The sequence below is a fragment of the Sardina pilchardus genome, chromosome 5 (assembly GCF_963854185.1).
Source record: "Sardina pilchardus chromosome 5, fSarPil1.1, whole genome shotgun sequence".
In the NCBI taxonomy this organism is placed as follows: Eukaryota; Metazoa; Chordata; class Actinopteri; order Clupeiformes; family Clupeidae; genus Sardina; species Sardina pilchardus.
In genome coordinates, this window is record NC_084998.1 from 33,723,006 (window position 1) to 33,743,005 (window position 20,000).

The 20,000-nt window shown below is 46.8% G+C and overlaps 1 protein-coding gene across 4 annotated transcripts in view; it reads left to right on the forward strand.

The window, feature by feature from the left end:
- The window catches only part of ksr1a (kinase suppressor of ras 1a), a 43,526-nt gene that overhangs the window by 8,986 nt on the left and 14,540 nt on the right, over positions 1-20,000 (forward strand). For 3 of the 4 annotated variants that reach the window (XM_062537346.1, XM_062537345.1, XM_062537347.1), the window contains exons 2-4: positions 11,004-11,144; positions 17,923-18,070; positions 19,807-20,000. The exon at positions 19,807-20,000 is cut by the window's right edge and continues 284 nt beyond it. In XM_062537346.1, coding sequence (XP_062393330.1) covers positions 11,004-11,144; positions 17,923-18,070; positions 19,807-20,000 — 483 coding nt within the window. Of the gene's footprint in view, positions 1-2,550; positions 2,601-11,003; positions 11,145-17,922; positions 18,071-19,806 lie in introns of those variants that run through there. The other variant, XM_062537348.1, reaches the window with a different exon arrangement.

Consider the following 20,000-nt stretch of genomic DNA (forward strand, 5'->3'; position numbering starts at 1 on the left):
GTGTGTTTTGCTGAGGCTTGAATGTGACTGGTATTTTTGTTTGGTGTTTTTGGTGCGAGCACGTCCTCCTATCTCGGTTCTGTTAGTGGGAAAATCCCACTCTCTCAAAAAAAGAATAGACAAAAAAAAGAAAAAAAAACGCTCTGGCGACCCAGGAGTGAGGTTGCCAAGCAACCTGACGTCACGCTTGCACCAGTGTATTGTTCTCAGTGCAGCGTCTGTGATTCTGTCTACCTGGTGTGTGTGTGTGTGTGTGTGTGTGTGTGTGTGTCCGTGTGTCTGTGTGTTTTTGTCTGTGTATGTGCGTGCGTGTGTGTGTGTGTGTGTGTGTGTGTGTGTGTGTGTGTGTGTGTGTGCGCGTGCGCAAACACATTGATTTGTGTGTATTTGCGTAAGTATGTCTGCATGTGATTCACAGCATGTCTGCCAAGTGTGTACTGTATCTGTGTGTATGAGTATACATAAGATTTACAACTTGTCTACTTGGGCTGTGTTTATGTGTGTGTGTGTGTGTGTGTGTGTGTGTGTGTGTGTGTGTGTGTGTGTGTGTGTGTGTGTGTGTGTGTGTGTGTGTGTGTGTGTGTGTGTGCTTGTGTCTAGATGTGATTCACAGCAGGTGCACCATAGCTGTATATACACTGTAGTTTAATAACATAACTCATGCACAACCTAGCCAGACTAGGAAAGAGGAAGGAAGGAGTCTTCTTTTATGTATTAACTGGCCTGTTGTCCATCTGTATTGACCATCTCCCATTTTCTGAAACACCAGCACTGACCCTCCCTTGAGCCAAAGCAGTGAAAGAGTGTTGATACTTTATCAACTCTGATGCGCATTCATTTGATTACTACTGATAATAGCCTTTTTTCCTTTTCCTTTATTAACTGTTGTCTGTGTTTTTATTTGTGTGTATTGAATAAAGTTAGTCAGTTTATTTGTTGTCCTCTTAGGAAAATTATTTTTCACATTTTCCATTATTGTTTCATACATAGTCACAGGCATAGGATTGCACATGTACATGGTCAAAGACATAGGGGATGGCATACAGACATGCAGATAGAAGACAACAACATTAAAAACAGCGAGTTTCCTCTGTAGGACTGTAAATGTGTGTGGGACTGGGAGAAATGCGTGGCATTGTGTTGTGCAGGCTGAGTTATTGGGTGGGGGCGGCAGGGTCTTTATCTAGAATAGAATGTCATGAGTGCAGAGAGTTCTCATCGGTGCCGTGGATAGAGGCCAGAAATGACCCGCTTTTTACGTTCCAAAGTTTTCAACAGGATGTTCCCTGAAAGTTGTTGGTTGAGGACCAGTTTATCACAATTTATGACTTTTCTGATTGCCTTTTCACTTCTGAACAGGGTGGAATGCAAGACATGGTGGGCTCTTAGAAAATCCAGCTTGTGTAGTCGTCTTCATCCCACTCTGTCTGCGAACTCTACAGTATGCATGTTCCAGGGCCCCTCTCCAACCCCTTTTGCGTACCTCTAGATCTGAGCACCGTAATAAGACTACCAGGAGAGGCACTCTGTAACTCTATTCATGCATAACCCAAGCCACTTGGCCCTCCCTGCTCTGTTGTGTCATATTTTTGTTCCGCACGTCCATGCCAGTGGAACCCAGCGGAACACAATCACAGCCTCTGTGGCCGGCGTCGGTCACTGGAGTCGCCCCAAAATCAATGCCAGCAGAAAGGGCCGCATGCGGCCGCAGAAACAGCTAACGGTTACGAAACAGGAAATAGCAGACAGGCCCCCCATCTAAAGTTGTGCAGCACGATTAAGAACTTTAAAAGCATTTCCCCTTTTCTTTGGTTCTTGGTCAGTGTCAAGTCCATCTAGGCATGTGACTCGTTTCAGAGTGTATGCTTTCTGTCCTTTACAAAGTTCTCTCTAGACTTTGATCAATTCTGTTCTTTGTTGAAGCCAATCCTTACCAAATAGTAAGTTAATTTGTAATGCCATCATTTAGCCTAAAAAAGGTCAGATGGCTACTGCCACATGTTCTGGAAGGTTCCTTAATATCTCCAAACTGGATTTCTCAGTGAATTGAAGATGTTATCAGAGAGAATTAAGAAAGAGCTCCTAAAGTTCCTGTCTTTAAGACTCTAAAATAAATACATTTGTGTAATGTCTTAGTCAGTTGACATGAACTTGGGTAGTGGCAGTCGACAACATCATCCACAGCAAAACGCCATAAAATACAACCACGACTGCACTGTAGATGGATGTTTTCTTAGCAGTCTTAGCAGAAAATATAGGTCCTGGTGTTTGTGATGTGGGTCAACTGCAGCTGTTTTGAAAGAGTTTTTAAAAGTCAATAGACAGGGTTCAGGAACCCGACTTTATCAGTTCACCTTGCCCTCTCCACGGTCCCCAGGCTGCTGCGGACGGCCTCTCATTGGCTCACAGCGAAGGTCAGATGGGTCCAGCGGATATAAAGGTCGAGCAAAAGACTGCAAAAAAGTCTGATTGGTTAAGCAGACCTTATCAGTACAGGACAACAAGAGGATTTCCTCTGAACAGATTGAGACAGACAAACAGAGAATTATGGTGAAACAAGGAAAATGATTTGGGCTCATGCTCTATCATATGAAGACAAGGTCGTATTACAACAAATGATGTGCTGAATGTAGCCTAGCAACAATGTTGATCATTGGAACATCTTGCTTGAGATTACTGCCTTCCGAATAGAGCAAAGACAGTTCGTGAAATTTTACCGTTTCGTGTTCTTAAATTGTGTGTAGCTCAACTGGTAGGGTAAATAATTTCATGTAGGCCTATATAGCATGTATTTATGGAGTAACTGTAACAATTAACCTGCCTGTCAATCGGTCGATCCGGATTTCTCTCCTGTCCCTTTGGATAAAAGTGTATAAATACTAGTCAACTTTAAAGGTACAGTACTCTAAGTGATGTTACATGCTTTCTAAGCTGTCATTTTGCATACAGCAAACATCACCTCACCATCTGCTAGTTTCCTGTGCCCTGAATACACTGTGAAAACAAATGCAGTCTATGTGGACAGCCTCAGGCTCCAAAAATGGCAACAAAAACCACTTGGTCCAACCTGGACCATAAAACATAACAAACAAACAAACTGTTTCAGCCAATAACTGACAAGACTATCTATCTATCTAAGATGCGCATTTAGGAGAGTTTCAATTGCATGGGAGGGAGGGAGGGAGGGGAAGGGAGTAGCCAAATTGCTCTCTGTTTTGTTTGAACGTCAACAGAAGTGACATTACCCATCATTGCTTAGAGCACCATTAACCTTTAACTTTAACATAACAGTCCCCCATCCTTTTTGGTTGATAGTTTATCATTTTGTTAAACTAATCAGCCTTTAAGCTGTGAAAGCTGCGCTTCACTGACATACAGTAAACAAACTGTAAACAATCTCTCCCACTGGCCTGAAAGCAGTACTGGCTGAATGTGCACACAGCTGGAGCGTGCCTGTTGTGTGTGCAATTAGCATGTAGCTTGTGGCCGTTTCTGTCATGTAAAGGCAGTAGAGACGTGTGCCGTGCCGTGCTGTGCCATAAGGTGTCTGGGAGCTATGTGATGCTAATGCTGCTAACGGCTAGTAGTGCCTGGGTGCAGTGCCCTCCCGCCCACTCGATTGACCCCTGCACTTGCTGTGGAACCCTCTTCTCCTCTCCATCTACCTCTCTCTCTCTCTCTCTCTCTCTCTCTCTCTCTCTCTCTCCGCCCGTGCCTTTGAGTCCATGAGAGCCTCTGCTGCCTGGCAGGCTCAGGGCCTTTGTTGAGCTGCCGACACAGACGCAAGGCCAGTTCTGTGAGCTACTGTACAGTATGTGTGTGTGTGTGTGTGTGTGTGTGTGTAGATATGTGAGTGTGTATGTGTGTGTATGGGTGTATGTACAGTATTTGTGTGTGTGTGTGTGTGTGTATTACTGTGCGTGTATGCTGACGCAGAATGGTTGTGTGTGTGTGTGTGTGTGTGTGTGTGTGTGTGTGAGAGAGAGAGCTGAGGACACTGCTGCTGGTGGCTCCAGTGATCCGCCAGGTTCTTGGCGGCTCGTCTCAGGGTCGTGTCTCTCTTCAGCCCATTGTGCCGCCACATAATGGACGGAGACGGAGAGGCCCTCAGAAGCAGGGCGCATACAAACCTCCGACAGCCGCTAGCAGTCAGCCCACATCTGGCTCAGCTCCGGCCCCGCTCCGGCCCCGCGCTGGCCCACAGACATCCGCACCTGCGCTGGCGGTGACTGAAGTGCTTTAACAGGCTGAGGCTCCGTTGTGAGAGGTGTAAAGGAATCCTGCACTGCTGATGAAGCTGAATGGCTCCAAGGCCACGAGCGAGAGAATGAGAGAATGAGAGACTGAGAGAGGGAGAGAAAGAGAGAATGAGAGGTCCTTTAGCTCAGTCTGTGTGCTCTTGAGAGAGCCTCTTCACCTGGAGGAGAGCGCTATGGGAATGCACTGCTGCACTGTGGTGCGCTACGTTATGCTACACTGTGGTGCGCTACGTTATGCTATGCTGTGGTGCGCTATGTTATGCTACGCTGTGGTGCGCTACGTTATGCTACGCTGTGGTGCGCTACGTTATGCTACGCTGTGGTGCGCTACTGCACTGTGCTATGCTATGCCCTAGTGCGCTACACTGCTCATCTGCAGGTGGTAGACAGCCGGGGCAAGTACCAGAATAGGGTGAGAGGTGAGAGGCACTTCATTAGACACTCTTATAGACCCAGAGGAGGAAAACATCTTTCACTCTCTCTTTCTCTCTCTCTTTCATTCTCCCTCTTTCTATCTGTGTATTATGTGTCTGTCCAGCTATCTATCTATTGATCTTGCTTTCAGAATGCAGGGGGTCGTTTTTGAAGCCACACAGCCTGGTGGAATGCAGCTGATGCACATGGGCCAGCTCTGGGCCAGCTCTGGTGGTGTGCAGCTGATGCACATGGGCCAGCTCTGAACTCTGAGCCTCTCCCTCTCCGTGACCTGTGCCCTCATGTGGTCTCTAACACCAGGGAGCTGAGCTGAGCTGAGCTGAGCGCCTGAGCCCAGTGACTGGGTAGTGTTTGTTTGTTTGTTTGTTTGTTGTTTGTTTGTTTGTTTGTCTGTCTGTTTGTTTGTTGGTTGGTGCAGGAGATGACACTGTGTGCATGTTCAGAGGGGGGAGGTGCTTGTGTGTTACCCTATAATCCCCTCTGTGAGTGTTTGTGGAGTTTGGGGTTGTGGGGGTTGTGGAGGTGGCGTTCTTTCCCTCTGAAAGTGTTTTGGTGGGGGTTGTGGAGGTTGCGTATATGCCCTCTGCAGGTGTTTGGATGGGGGTGGGGGTTGTGGGGGTGGTGCTCTTTCCCCTCTGCAGGTGTTTGGATGGGGGATGGGGGATGGGTTTGTGGTGGTGGTCTCTTTCCCCTCTGTGAGTAGTTGGGTGGAGGATGTGGAGGTGGTGCTCTTTTCCCTCTGTGAGTAGTTGGGTGGAGGATGTGGAGGTGGTGCTCTTTTCCCTCTGTGAGTAGTTGGGTGGAGGATGTGGAGGTGGTGCTCTTTTCCCTCTGTGAGTAGTTGGGTGGAGGATGTGGAGGTGGTAGGGGTGGCACGGTTTTTGAAAAATGCTCCGAACCGTGCGGTTCGCATGTCACGGTTCGGAGTGTGTTTTCGTCGTACGGTCCTACGGTTCAGGCTAATTATGGCATGCGCAATTGATTCCCATATGTGACGACGTGTTTCCCTTACGTGCGAGAGTAGGAGTATGGAGTTTTGAGTGTTGCGCGCAAGGTTTTAGAAATGGCAAGTGCGAGAGATCATCCCTAGCGTGGTCAAACTGATGCACCTGACCCTGCTCGGGTGGAAGCATGTTCTTCCGCAACTAGACTATGCGTGCAACTTTACCAAACAGTAGAAGTAAACTCATTCTCCTTGGCCCGCTCTCGTGCGCGCTTAACGGACACCCGCCCTCGACATGCACATTAATCCAAATAGAACATTCACAATCGTGAACGCAATGACGCACAGAAGACGATTAGCTAAATTACTGTTAAAAACGGTTAGCATCAGACATTTAATAAAATCTCTTGCATTCAAGTTGACTGACCATCTCAATACCAATGTTTTCAACTCCAAGGCTTAAAAGGGCCTGTCCCAAGGAGAAAAAGTATTAGCTTACCTTGAAACTAAAACACATGTGGGGAAACTGAACAGTCCAACCAGTAGAGTATGATGAGCTTAGCCTGCTACTTTGTTTACAGTATTTTGAGGCTTCAGCCAGACAGCTGAATTTAAGAGGTGGAGTTATAATGAATAGTAGGCTATAATCTGCATAAAGTTTGCTGTTATGAATATCAGACATGTCAGACTCAGTATATAGAATGAATAAATAATTAATTACATAATGTGTGTGTGTTTCAAATAAAGACAAGCTTTACATCTTGTTAAAAAATCATTCACACTATATGAAAGGAGAGCGATAAAAAGGCGATGCAATGAAAAATATGGGTGGACGACCTACATTTTGTGCTGGTGCACCATCCCTGCCAAATAAATGAAAAGATTGTTGAAATCATCAATGTCTTCCCTCTAGCTTTATCAAAATCTCAACTGAAGCTTAAAGTTTCCTCAGACAATAATGTGCTTTATGTGAAGTCAAATTCAGTTTGTGCATTATTAGGCTACATGATAACTATTCTCTAAATACTCTAGCCTAATTGTGGATGATTAAGCTATGTGCTGAAATATGTTTCTGGAGTGTTAAAGAGTAAAAGAAAAAATAACAACAAGAACCGCACCGAACCGAAAACCGTGACCCTAAACCGTGATACGAACCGAACCGTAGATTTTGTGAACCGTGCCACCCCTAGGAGGTGGTGCTCTTTTCCCTCTGTGAGTAGTTGGGTGGAGGTAGTGACACGGGGTTCTGGGTGGTGGTGTCTCCCCCCTTGTGCCCCCCAGAGAGAACGCCTACTGACGACATCACCTCCCTCATTACTCTGGAGAGAGAGAGAGGGGGGATACCAAAATAGAGGGAGGGAGGGAGGGAGAGAGAGAGAGAAACAAAGGAGGGAGACATAAAAAGAGAGAGAGAAAGGGCACAAGAGATAGAGAGAGCTATGGTGAGAGAGCTAGAGAAAGGGAGGGAGGGAGGGAGGGAGGGATGGAGGGAGAGAGTGTGGAGGTGTGAAAAGGATGACTGGCTTTATGGCCGGCAGCCTCATGGTAATGGTGCTGGGTGTGCGTCAGTGGCCTGCCTGCCTCGGCCTCGTCTCAAAGGAGCCGTCTCAGTGGGGGGCAGCACTAGCCTGGCACGCCCTCCCAGTGACGCAACGCCTTCAGGCTTTTGCTGCTGGTCTGGTCAACTGCTCATTGAGAAGGATTTCTGAGCTCCCGAAATCTGCGGAACTGCCCCCTTTGGTCGAGAACCAATCAACTTTGAGCAGCTCCAACGGCTCTGGGTAGAGGCGTGTTCAAGGCAGCGGAAAGAGTGTTGTTATTGGTTTAAACTCGGCAATCCGCTTTCTGACATCTACCAGTAGCAAACCGAGGCACTTAAAGGAGGCGGGTCAACCAGCGCTGGCAAGAAACCGTGTTAGCACAGGCTGTTGGTCAGACTAAAGTCTCGCAGAGCCTTTGAAAGTCGATGGTAATCAGGCTAGGGCAGCACCTGCCTGGCTGGGGCCAGACCACTCTACGTCAGCACACTCATACAGTAACACACACACACACACACTCACACAGGAATACACACACACACACACATGTGCTCACACACATACACACAAACACACACAATAATACACTCACTTGTCACACTCTAATACACACACACACACACACACACCAATAGATGCACATATACACGCGCACAGGCGTCCACACACATACGCTGTCGTCGACATGAAAGGGAAGAAGGGAGAGAAAGAATCAGAGAAAAGAAAGAGAGAATGAAGGAGATGAAGAACCACCCCAGCCTTGAGATCCAGAGCAGTCGGAGGCGGCTCAGCTGAGCGCCCGCCTCAAGCTGCTTGGGTCAACACACACACACACACACACACACACACACACACACACACACACATGTACCAGGGCTGGAAAATTCATATCAGATCGTCCAGCCGTGTTTGTTTGGAGTGGATCTGGGTGCAGCTCTTCAGAACATTCCCTTCATTTGTTTATTATTGAAAACAGAAAAGATCTGAATACGTGCTGCTCTCTCTCACACACACACACACAAACAAAGGTTTCGGTCACATGGACCTGACTTTGGAGCCGAATGGCTGGTTGAATCTGGTTAAATAAATGCAAGGGTGCATGTTTTTCAGTTTTTCGTCACAAACTGTGTTTGTGTTTGATATGTGTGTTGTGTTTGCTGGGAGTGGCTCTGTGTGACCTGGGAACGTGTGTGTGTGTCTGTATGTGTGTGTGTGCGCGTGTGGAGGAGGGAAGAAGAGGTGTTTTGTTGGCCGCGTAGACCCAGCCACTGTCTGTTAGCCTCGCTGTGAACCCAGCATCTTCTAGGGCTGTGATGTCACAATGGGCCAGCCATCAGTGACTGCAGCATTCTGATGACACTCGGTTGCCATGCCAGCAGTGCCGACGCCCCCCTCGAGAAGCCCTGCGCACTGTTCCCTTCCATGTAATAACAGCTATTTATATCTGTTTGACAGTCCTGTCCACTGGAGGGGAAGGCAAAAAAAGAGAGAGAGAAAGGGTGGAGAGTGGAGAGAGTGGGGAAAAATCCAGACAGATTTCTTGCTGGCTGCACTGAACATCGACCTTGGGAGCATGCCTCGTTGTATAATGAATATGTGCATGTGATTTCTTAAATGATTTATGCCCCGCATATTGTCTTGATGTCGTGACGAGACGAGAGAGTGTTTGAGACATGCTCTAGAGATGCTCACTGCGGAGGTGTCTGTGCGTCATGTTTATCTCTCTGTGTGTGTGTGTGTGTGTGTGTGTGTGTGTGTGTGTGTGTGTATGCGTGAGTGTGTGCACATATGCATATTTGCATGCCTGTGTGTGTGTGTGTGTGTGTGTGTGTGTGTGTGTCTGCACTCATGCTCACGTGTGTCTGAGCTGTCAAAAGTTCTCATGGTCAGGCTGTGCATCTGATATCTGGTGTCGCAATATTTATGAAATTCTTTCAGCAAATATTTAGACAGAGGAGTGCGTTTATGAGCACGCTACCTTGGTCTGGCCCCCCGGCTACGGAGTCACAACTCTCACTCATGACCCCACAGGCTGAGGAGGTCAGCCTAGAACTTCACCCCCTCTCATTCGCAAAATACTTTGTTGTGATCTCGATCTCTCTCTCTCTCCCTTTCTCTGTCTCTCTTTCTCCCTAACTCTCTCTTTATCTCTCTCTCTCTCTCTCTCTCTCTCTCTCTCTTTCTCACACACACACATACACACACACATGATCTCACTATTTGATTTGGTTTCCGCATGATATTGATGTTGATATTTAACACAAATAGTGGCCATTCAACACAAAAAAAGACAACGAACAGATGTTAAGATTTACATTTTCTTTTACAACTCAGAACATGTTGTTATGCATCATTTGTATTTCAGTGCATCTGTATGAACTAGAGTAGGCAGGCCTAGGGAGTTGAGTTTGAGGCCTCGTGACTGAAGTGACCGGTGTGCACTAGCACTGACTGACCCCTCTCTAGTGTGTGTTTTAGACAGGACTCTCAGAAGGGCTCTGTGGGAAAATATCTCGCTCATGCAGCAGGGAGGGTGACTTGGTTGCCGCTACAAACAGACCATCAGAGCAGAGATGGCCAGCCAATGAGGTCTCTGGTTTTGTCAGTGAATCTCTCTGATTGGCCGCTTCACCTTCCAGTCAAATGTGTTGGCTAAATGGAGGCTGCTGGAAAACAGGGAAAGGGAAAGAGCACAACATTCCAGTTCAGCAGAAGGTTAAGAGGCTAACAGTGGCAGTGGCTTCTGTTGTGACATTCCGGAATGCTCTTCAGAGTGCCTCGAAACATGAAGGGCCGGCTTCTTATTCCTTTTTTAGTGTCACATTGAAAGATTAATATTTGTATATGTTTTTTTTTTTAGAAAAGTCTGGTTTGTATTATCTGGGTGTAATAATTTTGAATTTCCCCTTGGGGATCAATAAAGTATCTATCTATCTATCTATCTAATATCTATCTATCTATCTAATATGAGAATAGGAATGATAAGAGTCTTCTTCTGTGACTGTTTACTGTAGTTCATGAGTAAAACACCTACCCCTTATTCATCCATTTGACCTTAAACCCTTCAATGCTGTCTATATGTAGAGAGGATGATAACAAATCAAAAACGATTTTGAAAATGATTCTATTATGTTTATTACTCTATTATGGAATGTGTCTGAATATGCAGTAAAGGGTTAGAATATCATGATGTGGCAAATGAACGGTAATCAGTCTACAAAGATCCACTACAAGAATTGCCCGATGAAACTAGAATCAGATTGTAATCTCTCACTTGTGACGTGCATATATCTGCAAGTAGTGCCAAAAGCTGGTCCAAATGTATGATCAGCCCTGTGTGTTTGATTTGGGATGATTTGGGATGATTTGGGAGTGCTTGGGGAGCCTCAGCGCTAGTTTGGAGAGCTCCCGTCACATCTCGCTGAATAAACCCTTTTATATAAGAGTCATTTCCCTGCTAAGTGCAGCAGCCATGCTAATGCTAGACTAGACAGCGCTGCATAATCTGGGCCACACTCATGGCTCCATCCATCATGATGTTTTTTTTTTTTTTTTAGAAAAAAAAAAAACACACACACACACACACACACACACACACACACACTGAGGTTGCATTACTCCTAATCTCATTAGTGTAGCGGAGCACTCAGACGCAGCATCCGAGCAGTGGGACATTTTGAGAACTCTTTTAGGGCCTAAAGAGACAAGACTGGGTGTTCTGCCTGCCTGTCCGCCTGCTCAGTGCTCAGTGCTCAGTGATGAAGCAGATCCTCCATTTTCCCCCTCCTCCCTGGTCTGATCTGATGTGTGCTCTGGCGCCCCCCGCAGGTGAAGCTGATGAAGTACATCTGCAAGCAGCTGCAGTGCAAGCAGAAGGTTCCGGAGACGGAGAGACCGCAGGCTCTGGACAGCTACCCCAGACTCGGAGACTGGCTGCGCACCATCAACCTCAGGCCAGAGCTCATCGAGGTAGCCAACACACTACACACTTATATATCAACAGCTATGTGTGTGTGTGTGTGTGTGTGTGTGTGTGTGTGCGTGCGTGCGTGCGTGCGTGCGTGCGTGCGTGCGTGCGGGCGTGCGTGCGTGTGTGAGAGAGAGATAGATGCTTGGGGAAAGATAATGTACAAATATGTCAGTACCTATACAAGCATAGAGTAAGCTGCATTAATGTATGCTTGTTATGTGTACAGTAAGTTGTGGTTGTTATCATGTGTGACATAAACTGATTGAGGCACAGGATTTATTTACTGTATAGGTAACAATGATTCCTAAAGTCATTGGAGAAGTCTTGTCCCGTGTGCAGCATGGTTACATTTCTGCTCTAAACTTGTAGTAAGAGTAAGACACCCACCTTCTCATGGTTATGCAGCAGATATGGCTAACGCCACATGTCTGTGTTGTTTCACACACAGTAGAAAGACCAAAGCAGTTGCTAGTGGTTTGGTGGTGTGATGACGTGATGACACGGTAACGTGTATGAGCTGAGCCTGCAGCATATCAGGGTTGTGTGTCCCAAAGCCAATAGGTGCTAACTTCGACTTCGACAAGATTTGAGAAAGATTCTTGAAATATTGTAGTCTTTTGAGTAAAGCTTGAATGGGGAAAATTAGTTAAAGTTAATTAGTTAAAAGACAATGTTTCAAGAATCTTTCCAAAATCTTGTCAAAATATGCTGATATATGGGTAACATTAGTTGGTTGGCAATGGGAAATTGCATTGCAATCAACAACGTTGCTAACTTAGTTAGCTACAGTACCATGTTTTTGGGAAACGTGCCCCAGAACCGTAGGTTGGGCCGATGGGTGGTGGGTATGTGGGGTTGAATGATAGTTAACCTGGAGGATGGAATTGCTCTGTGGAGTAATGTCGGGTAGACATTGTTGAGCTTGTGGAATTCATAACTTATGTTTATGTGAATTTATTTATTTTGGTTTGTCTGATTACTGTACCAAAAACGTATTCTAGTTATATATTCATCTGTGGCCTGCATAGATTTTTTGTTTGGGGCTGAGATGGAAAACACATAGCAAAGTATAAATGGGCTTTCAATGTGTGTGTGTGTGTGTGTGTGTGTGTGTGTGTGTGTGTGTGTGTGTGTGTGTGTGTGTGTGTGTGTGTGTGTGTGTGTGTGTGTGTGTGTGTGTGTGTGTGTGTGTGTGTGTGTGTGTTTGTACATGTGCAGGATTGCAGTGGTTAAGGAAATATCCATCTTCAAAAATGTCTGGGGTAGTATGTTCTTTGGCCTTTTTATATTTTTTTTATAAAGGAACCACAAACTCTTTTGCATTTGGCGACTGTGAATGGCAGCTGTAGCGCGTAAACAAGATAATTAACAGTTCAAGTTGGGGGTGTGTGCCTTAGGCGTGGCTACTGCCTGATCTACAGGCCAGCTTTCCACCACCACCACTTTAATAAAAAAAAAAACAAGACATAAAATGCAGTTTTAAATAAACATAAAATACAAATGGAAGACTGAGTAAATGATAAATGTTTTTATTTACTTATAAAATATAAATTGGGCGATCCTATGAATTCGTATTGCAGTGTTCATACTTACTCTCGTTGTCCTCTTCATGACCTATTTGTTTCCTTATAAATAACCCATAACCCAAAATGGCAAGACCATCTTTTAACAGCATGTGTTAATGTTGTACCTTTTAGTTAATTAAGCGTGAAGTACATGTACAAGTACTAATGACGCTTAATATGGCATTCATTTATTGTCTGGAATACATTTTCTGTGATGTATGTCATGACATGATATTAACACTTTGAGTGTAATGTCTGTGTTCATCTCCTATGAGCCCAACTGTAAGTACAGTAGGTATATGGTGTAATGAGCATGTTGGACAGCCACTGGTTAGGAGACCTCATTAGACCAAGTTGTGTCCTAGCTGGTAAGATGAACCACATAATAAACTACATAAGGCCCCTAATGGCACATACAAGGCAAGACAAGTACTGAGTGTCCACACTTTTATGAAATGCCCCAACTGCAATGCACTATAAGTAATTAATTCCTAACCCAGCCAACTGGGTTCAAGTGCATCTTGTAAGGATATGTATTGTAAGTGATGCAATGTGCTCGTGTATTAATTATTAAGAACTTCGTAGCCAGAAGTGTATCATATAAGTGGGGCAGTGGGCCTATTGACATTTATGGCCTATAGCTCTCCTGAAGCTACACGTTACTGTGCCATCGGTAGAAACTCGTCAGACTTCATCATGTCATGAATCAGTCCAGTTGGGGATTGTCTCTGTGTGTGATACGCCACCCAGTGCAACAGATTCACAGCTTGTTGCCTCACACCGCAGCACAGTTCTAGTTCTCAGCATAGTTCAAGTTCTCATTACGTTAGCAAATAGTAGCGCGAGTCAAGTCCTCGGTGCCTTGACCCACTTCTAGTGACACCGTTAGCCCAGAATACACTGCCTGCCTGCACGGGCTGCTGGCCAGGCTCACATGGATGGCACTGTTGTCAGTGAACAATAGCTCTCTCCTCTCCACTCCTCTCCTCTCCCCTACTCTCTCTGCTCCTCTCCTCTCCACTCCGCTCCTCTCCTCTCCTCTCCTCTCCTCTCCCCTACTCTCTCTGCTCCTCTCCTCTCCACTCCGCTCCTCTCCTCTCCTCTCCTCTCCCCTACTCTCTCTGCTCCTCTCCTCTCCTCTCCACTCCGCTCCTCTCCTCTCCTCTCCTCTCCTCTCCTCTCCACTCCGCTCCTCTCCTCTCCTCTCCTCTCCTCTCCTCTCCTCTCCTCTCCTCTCCTCTCCTCTCCTCTCCTCTCCTCTCCTCCCCTCCCCTCCCCTTCCCTTCCCTTCCCTCTTCTCCCCTCTCTTCTTCTCTCCTCTCCTTTACTCTCTCCTCTCCTTTCCTCTCTCCTCTCTTCTCTCCTCTCCTCTCCTCTCCTCTCTCGCTCCTCTCTCTCCTCCAATCTCCTCTCTTCTAAGCTAATAGGTAATGCTATTTATAAGCATGCATGTGTTCTTCTCTCCTCTCCCCTCTCCTCTCCTCTCCTCCCCTTTCCTCTCCTCTCCTCTCCTCCCCTCCCCTCTCCTCTCCTCTATTCTCCTTTCCACTCTTCTCCTCTCCTCTCCTCCACTCCTCCTCACTTCTCTTCTCCTCATCTCCTCTCCACTCTTCTCCTCCTCTCCTCTTCTCTCCTCTCCTCTCCTCTCCTCTCCTCTCCTCTCTTCTCTCTCATATCTCTTTTCCTCTCCTCTCCTCTCCTCTCTCCTCTCTCCTCCTCTCTCCTCTCCTCAGCGTAGCTGGGCAGTCTTGTGTGGAAGTAAGTAGGGCTTACATAATGTTATGTAACGTGCCAGGCGGGCGGGCCAGCAAGCGGGCGGTGCAGCTGCCACCACTGGGGTTATCTGGTGAAGAGTGCCAGCCGGGCCACTGGGTGGGTGAGCGGGCGGGGGAACCGTGTGTGCCAAGGCGGCAGGAGGGGCTTTGGCTGGGATGAGAGATGCCCCTATGGAGGCACACTATTGTGCCACATGGTGCCAACAGCAGCATGGCATATTCATGAAGGTGGTGTGAAGGTGGATGTGTTGGCATGCAAGAGGACGCCCCCTGGCCGTGCCAAGGTCTTTGTTTATGCATAAGTATTGTCATGTTTTCAGCGGCCGTGGGGATCACTGGAGATCCCATGGAGCTTGGGCAGTGATGTACTGGAAGTTCATCTCAAATTCAAACTCCAAATCCCCCTTCCCCTCAATGTGAAATTCAGAAGATGAACCTTTCAACATTTTCATTTTTAGTAGAGCTTTACCAAGGCATCATTGGGAGATGACTCAGAAGTATACAAAATGGAATAAGAAAATATCATCATCAACATGAGACATTGGGAAGCCCCTGCTGCCCGATGAGCTAAAGTCCAGCTAAAGTGCAGTCTTGCTCAAACCATTCCAGCAACAGGATCCAGCGGTCTTGTTTTAGAGATGGAAGACGAGAGGGAGTGTTGCTTTGCAAATAAGGAGAAGTGTAGCTCGTGACCAGCTTGGCTATATTACAGTATTTCAAATACTGAAGTTTGATCTTTGTTTTCAAGTGATAAACTATGTTGCAAACGTAGTTTGTGCTTGAATAGTTAGCAGCTGGTACAAAGCTGGTACAATACAGTGAGCAAACTCAGAACAATCTAGGATGCCTGCATGAGTGATGTTAATGCATGCTAGTAAATAGCATTAGCGCCCCACACCTGCCCTGAGTCTTGAGTACAGTGCATCATTTGTCCCACTCCAAGATTGCACTAGCATGAAATTAATCTCAGCAGCAGCTGTGTATAGTCTGTGTGGACGCCAAGCGCTACGGGAACGCCCAGCTGTGTGATGATACATACAGATAATCCCAGCCATGCTGTAGGTCTAATCCCAGATTCCTACAGCGACAGCCTACAGGGCTCTTATGTCTTTATTTGTTTGTTTGTTGTGTACAGTGTATATGCAGTCATTGTTATGAATCTAAATACTCGCAGCAAACAGCCTGTGTATTGTAATGTGGTCCTTCTGGGACTTCCCTGCTGTCTGAACTGTATCATATAACATACATGATGTGTACAGTATGAACCCTCTAATCCCCAGAGTGGCACTGGACAGACTTCTGGACTCGTTTTGTTTTTTTGTGAGTTTGATTCATGTTTGTGTATTTGTGTCCAGTGAGTCGATTGGCTGTAACATGGGTTAAGTGTTATAAAAGAGACAGCTGTGTTGTGTGTGTGTGTGTGTGTGTGTGTGTGTGTGTGTGTGTGTGTGTGTGTGTGTGTGTGTGTGTGTGTGTGTGTGTGTGTGTGTGTGTGTGTGTGTGTGTGTGTGTGTGTGTGTGTGTGTGTGTGCGCACGCACGTGTACATGTGTGTGTGTGTGTGTGTGTACTGTATGGCACACTTCCCAGCACTGGCCCTTCACACACACTCTAGCAGAAGGGTCTGGAGAGTGTGTGCGTGTAGACACTTCACTCCAGTCTGGCTGGGTCAGGCCCTAGAAAGGGACAAGGTCTGGAGAGGGCTCGTTGTTATAGAACACTGGTTGCTGAAAGCCATGAAATGTAATCCACACTAACGTAAAATCTACTGTTTTTAACAGGTTTTTTACAGTTCACATTGTCTTGAGATAATGTTAGAAAAATGTTTCAGAAAGAGCACTTCCTGGACTCTAAAGCATATATGAGATGCTCTTTGGATGGGAAAACACTGAATATCCCACAACAAGAAAAACTCCAAGGCACCCTCTTTTTCAGCAGTTAAAAAGTCTTTATAGGTTAAAAGCTACAAGTTGACCAGATAAGATATCATGACTATAATAAGTGACATACTGTATTTGCACATGTTGCCTCACACACTCAGAGCAGTCCTCTTGTAGCGGAGCATGTTTGCAAACAGCCCATGCAACCTGAGGAGCTGTGTGCCAAGGCCGCGCAGTCTTAATATCACCATGGCGTTAAGAGGCTCTTCACACGGCTTCCATTCTACCCGGCCAATCATGGCGCTCCTTAATTAGGTAATCAGATCATCTGGCGGGTTTAATTAGTCAGAGAGGTCGCCGGCGCTGGGTATGTGGATGGCTCTAGAATTTCAGCCCCATGGTGACAGAGACACCCATTGTGTGCAGGAACACAATGACACGCGGGTGACGGGAGGGGTCATTTGGAGGGATCTGAAGGACATGAGTGCCAGGGCTCACTCGGACCGCACTTGTGCCTGCTAGTGGCCTCTTTAGAGAGAATTACAAACAACTAGGAGTTCATATGGATTCCCACATCTACAGCATGTCTAGAGCTAGAATATAGCCTACTGACACATACTAAGTGACTTGTACGTGGATGCACATTTCATGGGGGTTTTTATGTTATATGAAGCACAGAGGTCTGAATATGTTTAGCCATCATGTGCTTTGGTGGAGTCGGGAGATGCTCTTTGGGCTGTCGTTGGACATGGTGCCATGTGTTTTACTGTAGGTGTGCAGAGTCAGCATTGGGACCTTTAGCAGGCAGCAGGGATGCCTTATTTGAATGAACTCCCCTGGTTTACATGGAGAGGTGCAGCTGCTGGGGTATAGAAACACACCCTATTTCCAGAGTTTCTGCACACACACACACACACACGCACACACGCAGACACACTTCATTTCCCTAAGTCAATTGGATATACACCAGTAAAAGTTTGCAAATTCACCATCATGTCAGGGTCCTAATTCTCCGTAGTGCTAGCCGGCCAGGTGTGCTCTCCGATGCCTCCACTCTTGCACACTGACCACTGGCGTGTCATTTGCACACTGTAGACCGCGGGGCATCATTTGGGTAGAGTAAATGGTGCTTATTAATGAGGATTCTCATGTTCTTAGAGCTGGTGCTGTTGGAACTGCTCCTTATCCACATTTGTGTTTGCTTAAGGTGTGTGTGTGTGTGTGTGTGTGTGTGTGTGTGTGTGTGTGTGTGTGTGTGTGTGTGTGTGTGTGTGTGTGTGTTTGTGTATGTAGCTGATAAGAAACCATAGAAAAGTAACTTCAGCAATGCAGTTTGAAACTAAACACAATGCCTTGTGTGTGTGAGTGTGTGCGCGTGTATGCGTGTGTGTGTGTGCGTGCGTGCGTGCGCGTGTGTGTGTGTGTGTGTGTGTGTGTGCAGCTGATAGGAGACCCTAAAATAGTAGCTCCAGTGCTGTGGTTTGAGGCTCCACATGACCCCGCCTGGTGTGTTTGTGTTTGTCTCCCTCGTGCCCGCCTCCATCTGGGGTGGCGCCAGGCTGTGCCCGTCAAGCTCTCGCTGGATGCCCTGCTGCAGATGCCCAGTGGCCAGGTGCGGGAGACCATGCGCAGGCTTGGGTCCAGCACGGAGGAGTGTGCCAGGCTGAGTGCCGCCCTGTCCTGCCTCAAGAGCGCCACTGAGTCCGGTGAGTGCCCGTCCGAACTGCCCACTCTCACACCAGCTCTCTCTCTCTCACACACACACACACACACACACACACACACACACACACACACACACACACACACACACACATGCACACAAACACACACACACACACACACACACACACACACACACACACATGCACACAAACACACACACACACACACACACACACACACACACACACACACACACAGTGTGCTCACTCTCACACCAGCTCTGCCAACAAACACACACACACACAAACACACACACACACACACACACACACACACACACACACACACACACACACACACACACACACACACATGCTCTGCCAACACACTGCCATCAGGCTGAGAGACACGCGATGCACTGAGGAGGATTCAGCCATATGAGTGGACCATCTTTGCTCTATGTTGTCTTTGTCCTGTGTTGCTACAGTGTGCCACAAAACCTACTCTGCATTCACCTTACTTGCTTTCTTCACGCTTCTCTTTCCCTGTGTTTGTCTTTGTTTGATTATATACAGTACATGCAGGATGTGAATGCATTTTCTGTCCCGTCTGATTTTCTCAGCTCTGTCTCCAGGGAAAGGGCTTTTGTCTGACCAACACTCCATCTCCACACACACAGTGACCGCTGTACCAAAGGTCACATGTTTGATGTCCAGGAAGAGCATTTTAATCTAATGCGCTCTGCTATAAAATAATGAACTATGTAAATGTGTCCATCTCCAGCCTCACTGCGGTGAAGTCCACCACTGTGGACTTGCAAACTGACCTGCTCTCTGGTCACCTGGCTCTGTGGTGTGGAGAATAGGACACAAAGGCTTCTTTCTGTGGTCTGATTCCCATTTTGATGGTAGTGATGCTTATTGTAATGGCTACTGCCATGTGGGAGCAATTGAGCTCACCCACTAATATGTGTGTTTAGGTTCACGGTGTTGAATTAGTCAAGATTAGATATCACTAAGCTATTGAATTAGTTTGAGCTCACTTTGCCTGCCATTCAAATGAGGCTCTGTGGTGACGCTGTCAGTAACTGATATTTGAAGAACTCGGCATCCTGTTGAGTTCAGCTGCAGTGGGTTCAGTTTAGCTTCCTGGAACCCGGCAGAGGTGACAAAGCCCAGCTTTCAAAAGCAAAACACAGGTGACTTCTCTTCTTAGCGGATGCAGGGTCAGAGGAATTGTATGATCAGCTGATGTTAGTGAATGAATGGAACAAGTACATTACTTTTGAACATTTAGTCCTTCAGCAGATGCTTTAATCCCACGCAATTTACAACAATGAGGAAGAACATAGAAGCTACAAATAAACGGAATAGAGTGCATTTAAAACTATTTATTGTGTAGAAATGATGGCACATGTCGACAAGCAATGCTGTGGATGCCACTTTGAAAGTTTGTTTAGATCCAGTGAAAGGGTTTGGGTTATTTATGGCTAATATAGAGAGACAAAACGTAAGGATCCAAGGGATAACATGTAAAACATGGTCCCTGATGGAAGAGAACTGGACATACAACGCATGCAAACACATAGCCCTCATAAGGGTAAACAAATAAATAGAAATAAATAAATAAAAAAAATACACAAAAAATACTGGACAAAGTCCCCTCTCATGGAGATGGAACGTCACACTTGTGTACTCTCTGAAGGCGGGGTTCCCCACCACTGGCCCCAGGGGCTCTGAGCCCGGTTCTAAGCGCTGTGTCTGTCTGTGGCCTCTAGGTGGCGAGCTGAGAGAGGACGGCGGGCCCTGGACGTCGGAGCCCACGCGGCGCGACAGCGGCTCCCTGACGCCCGTGGACCAGCTGCCCGGCCTGGGTCTGGGTCTGGGGGGTCCCCTGCGCCCGCACAGCCCCTCCCCGCTGGCTCGCCCGTCGCCCAGCACGCCGTCCGCCCCCTTCGCCCCCTTCCCCCAC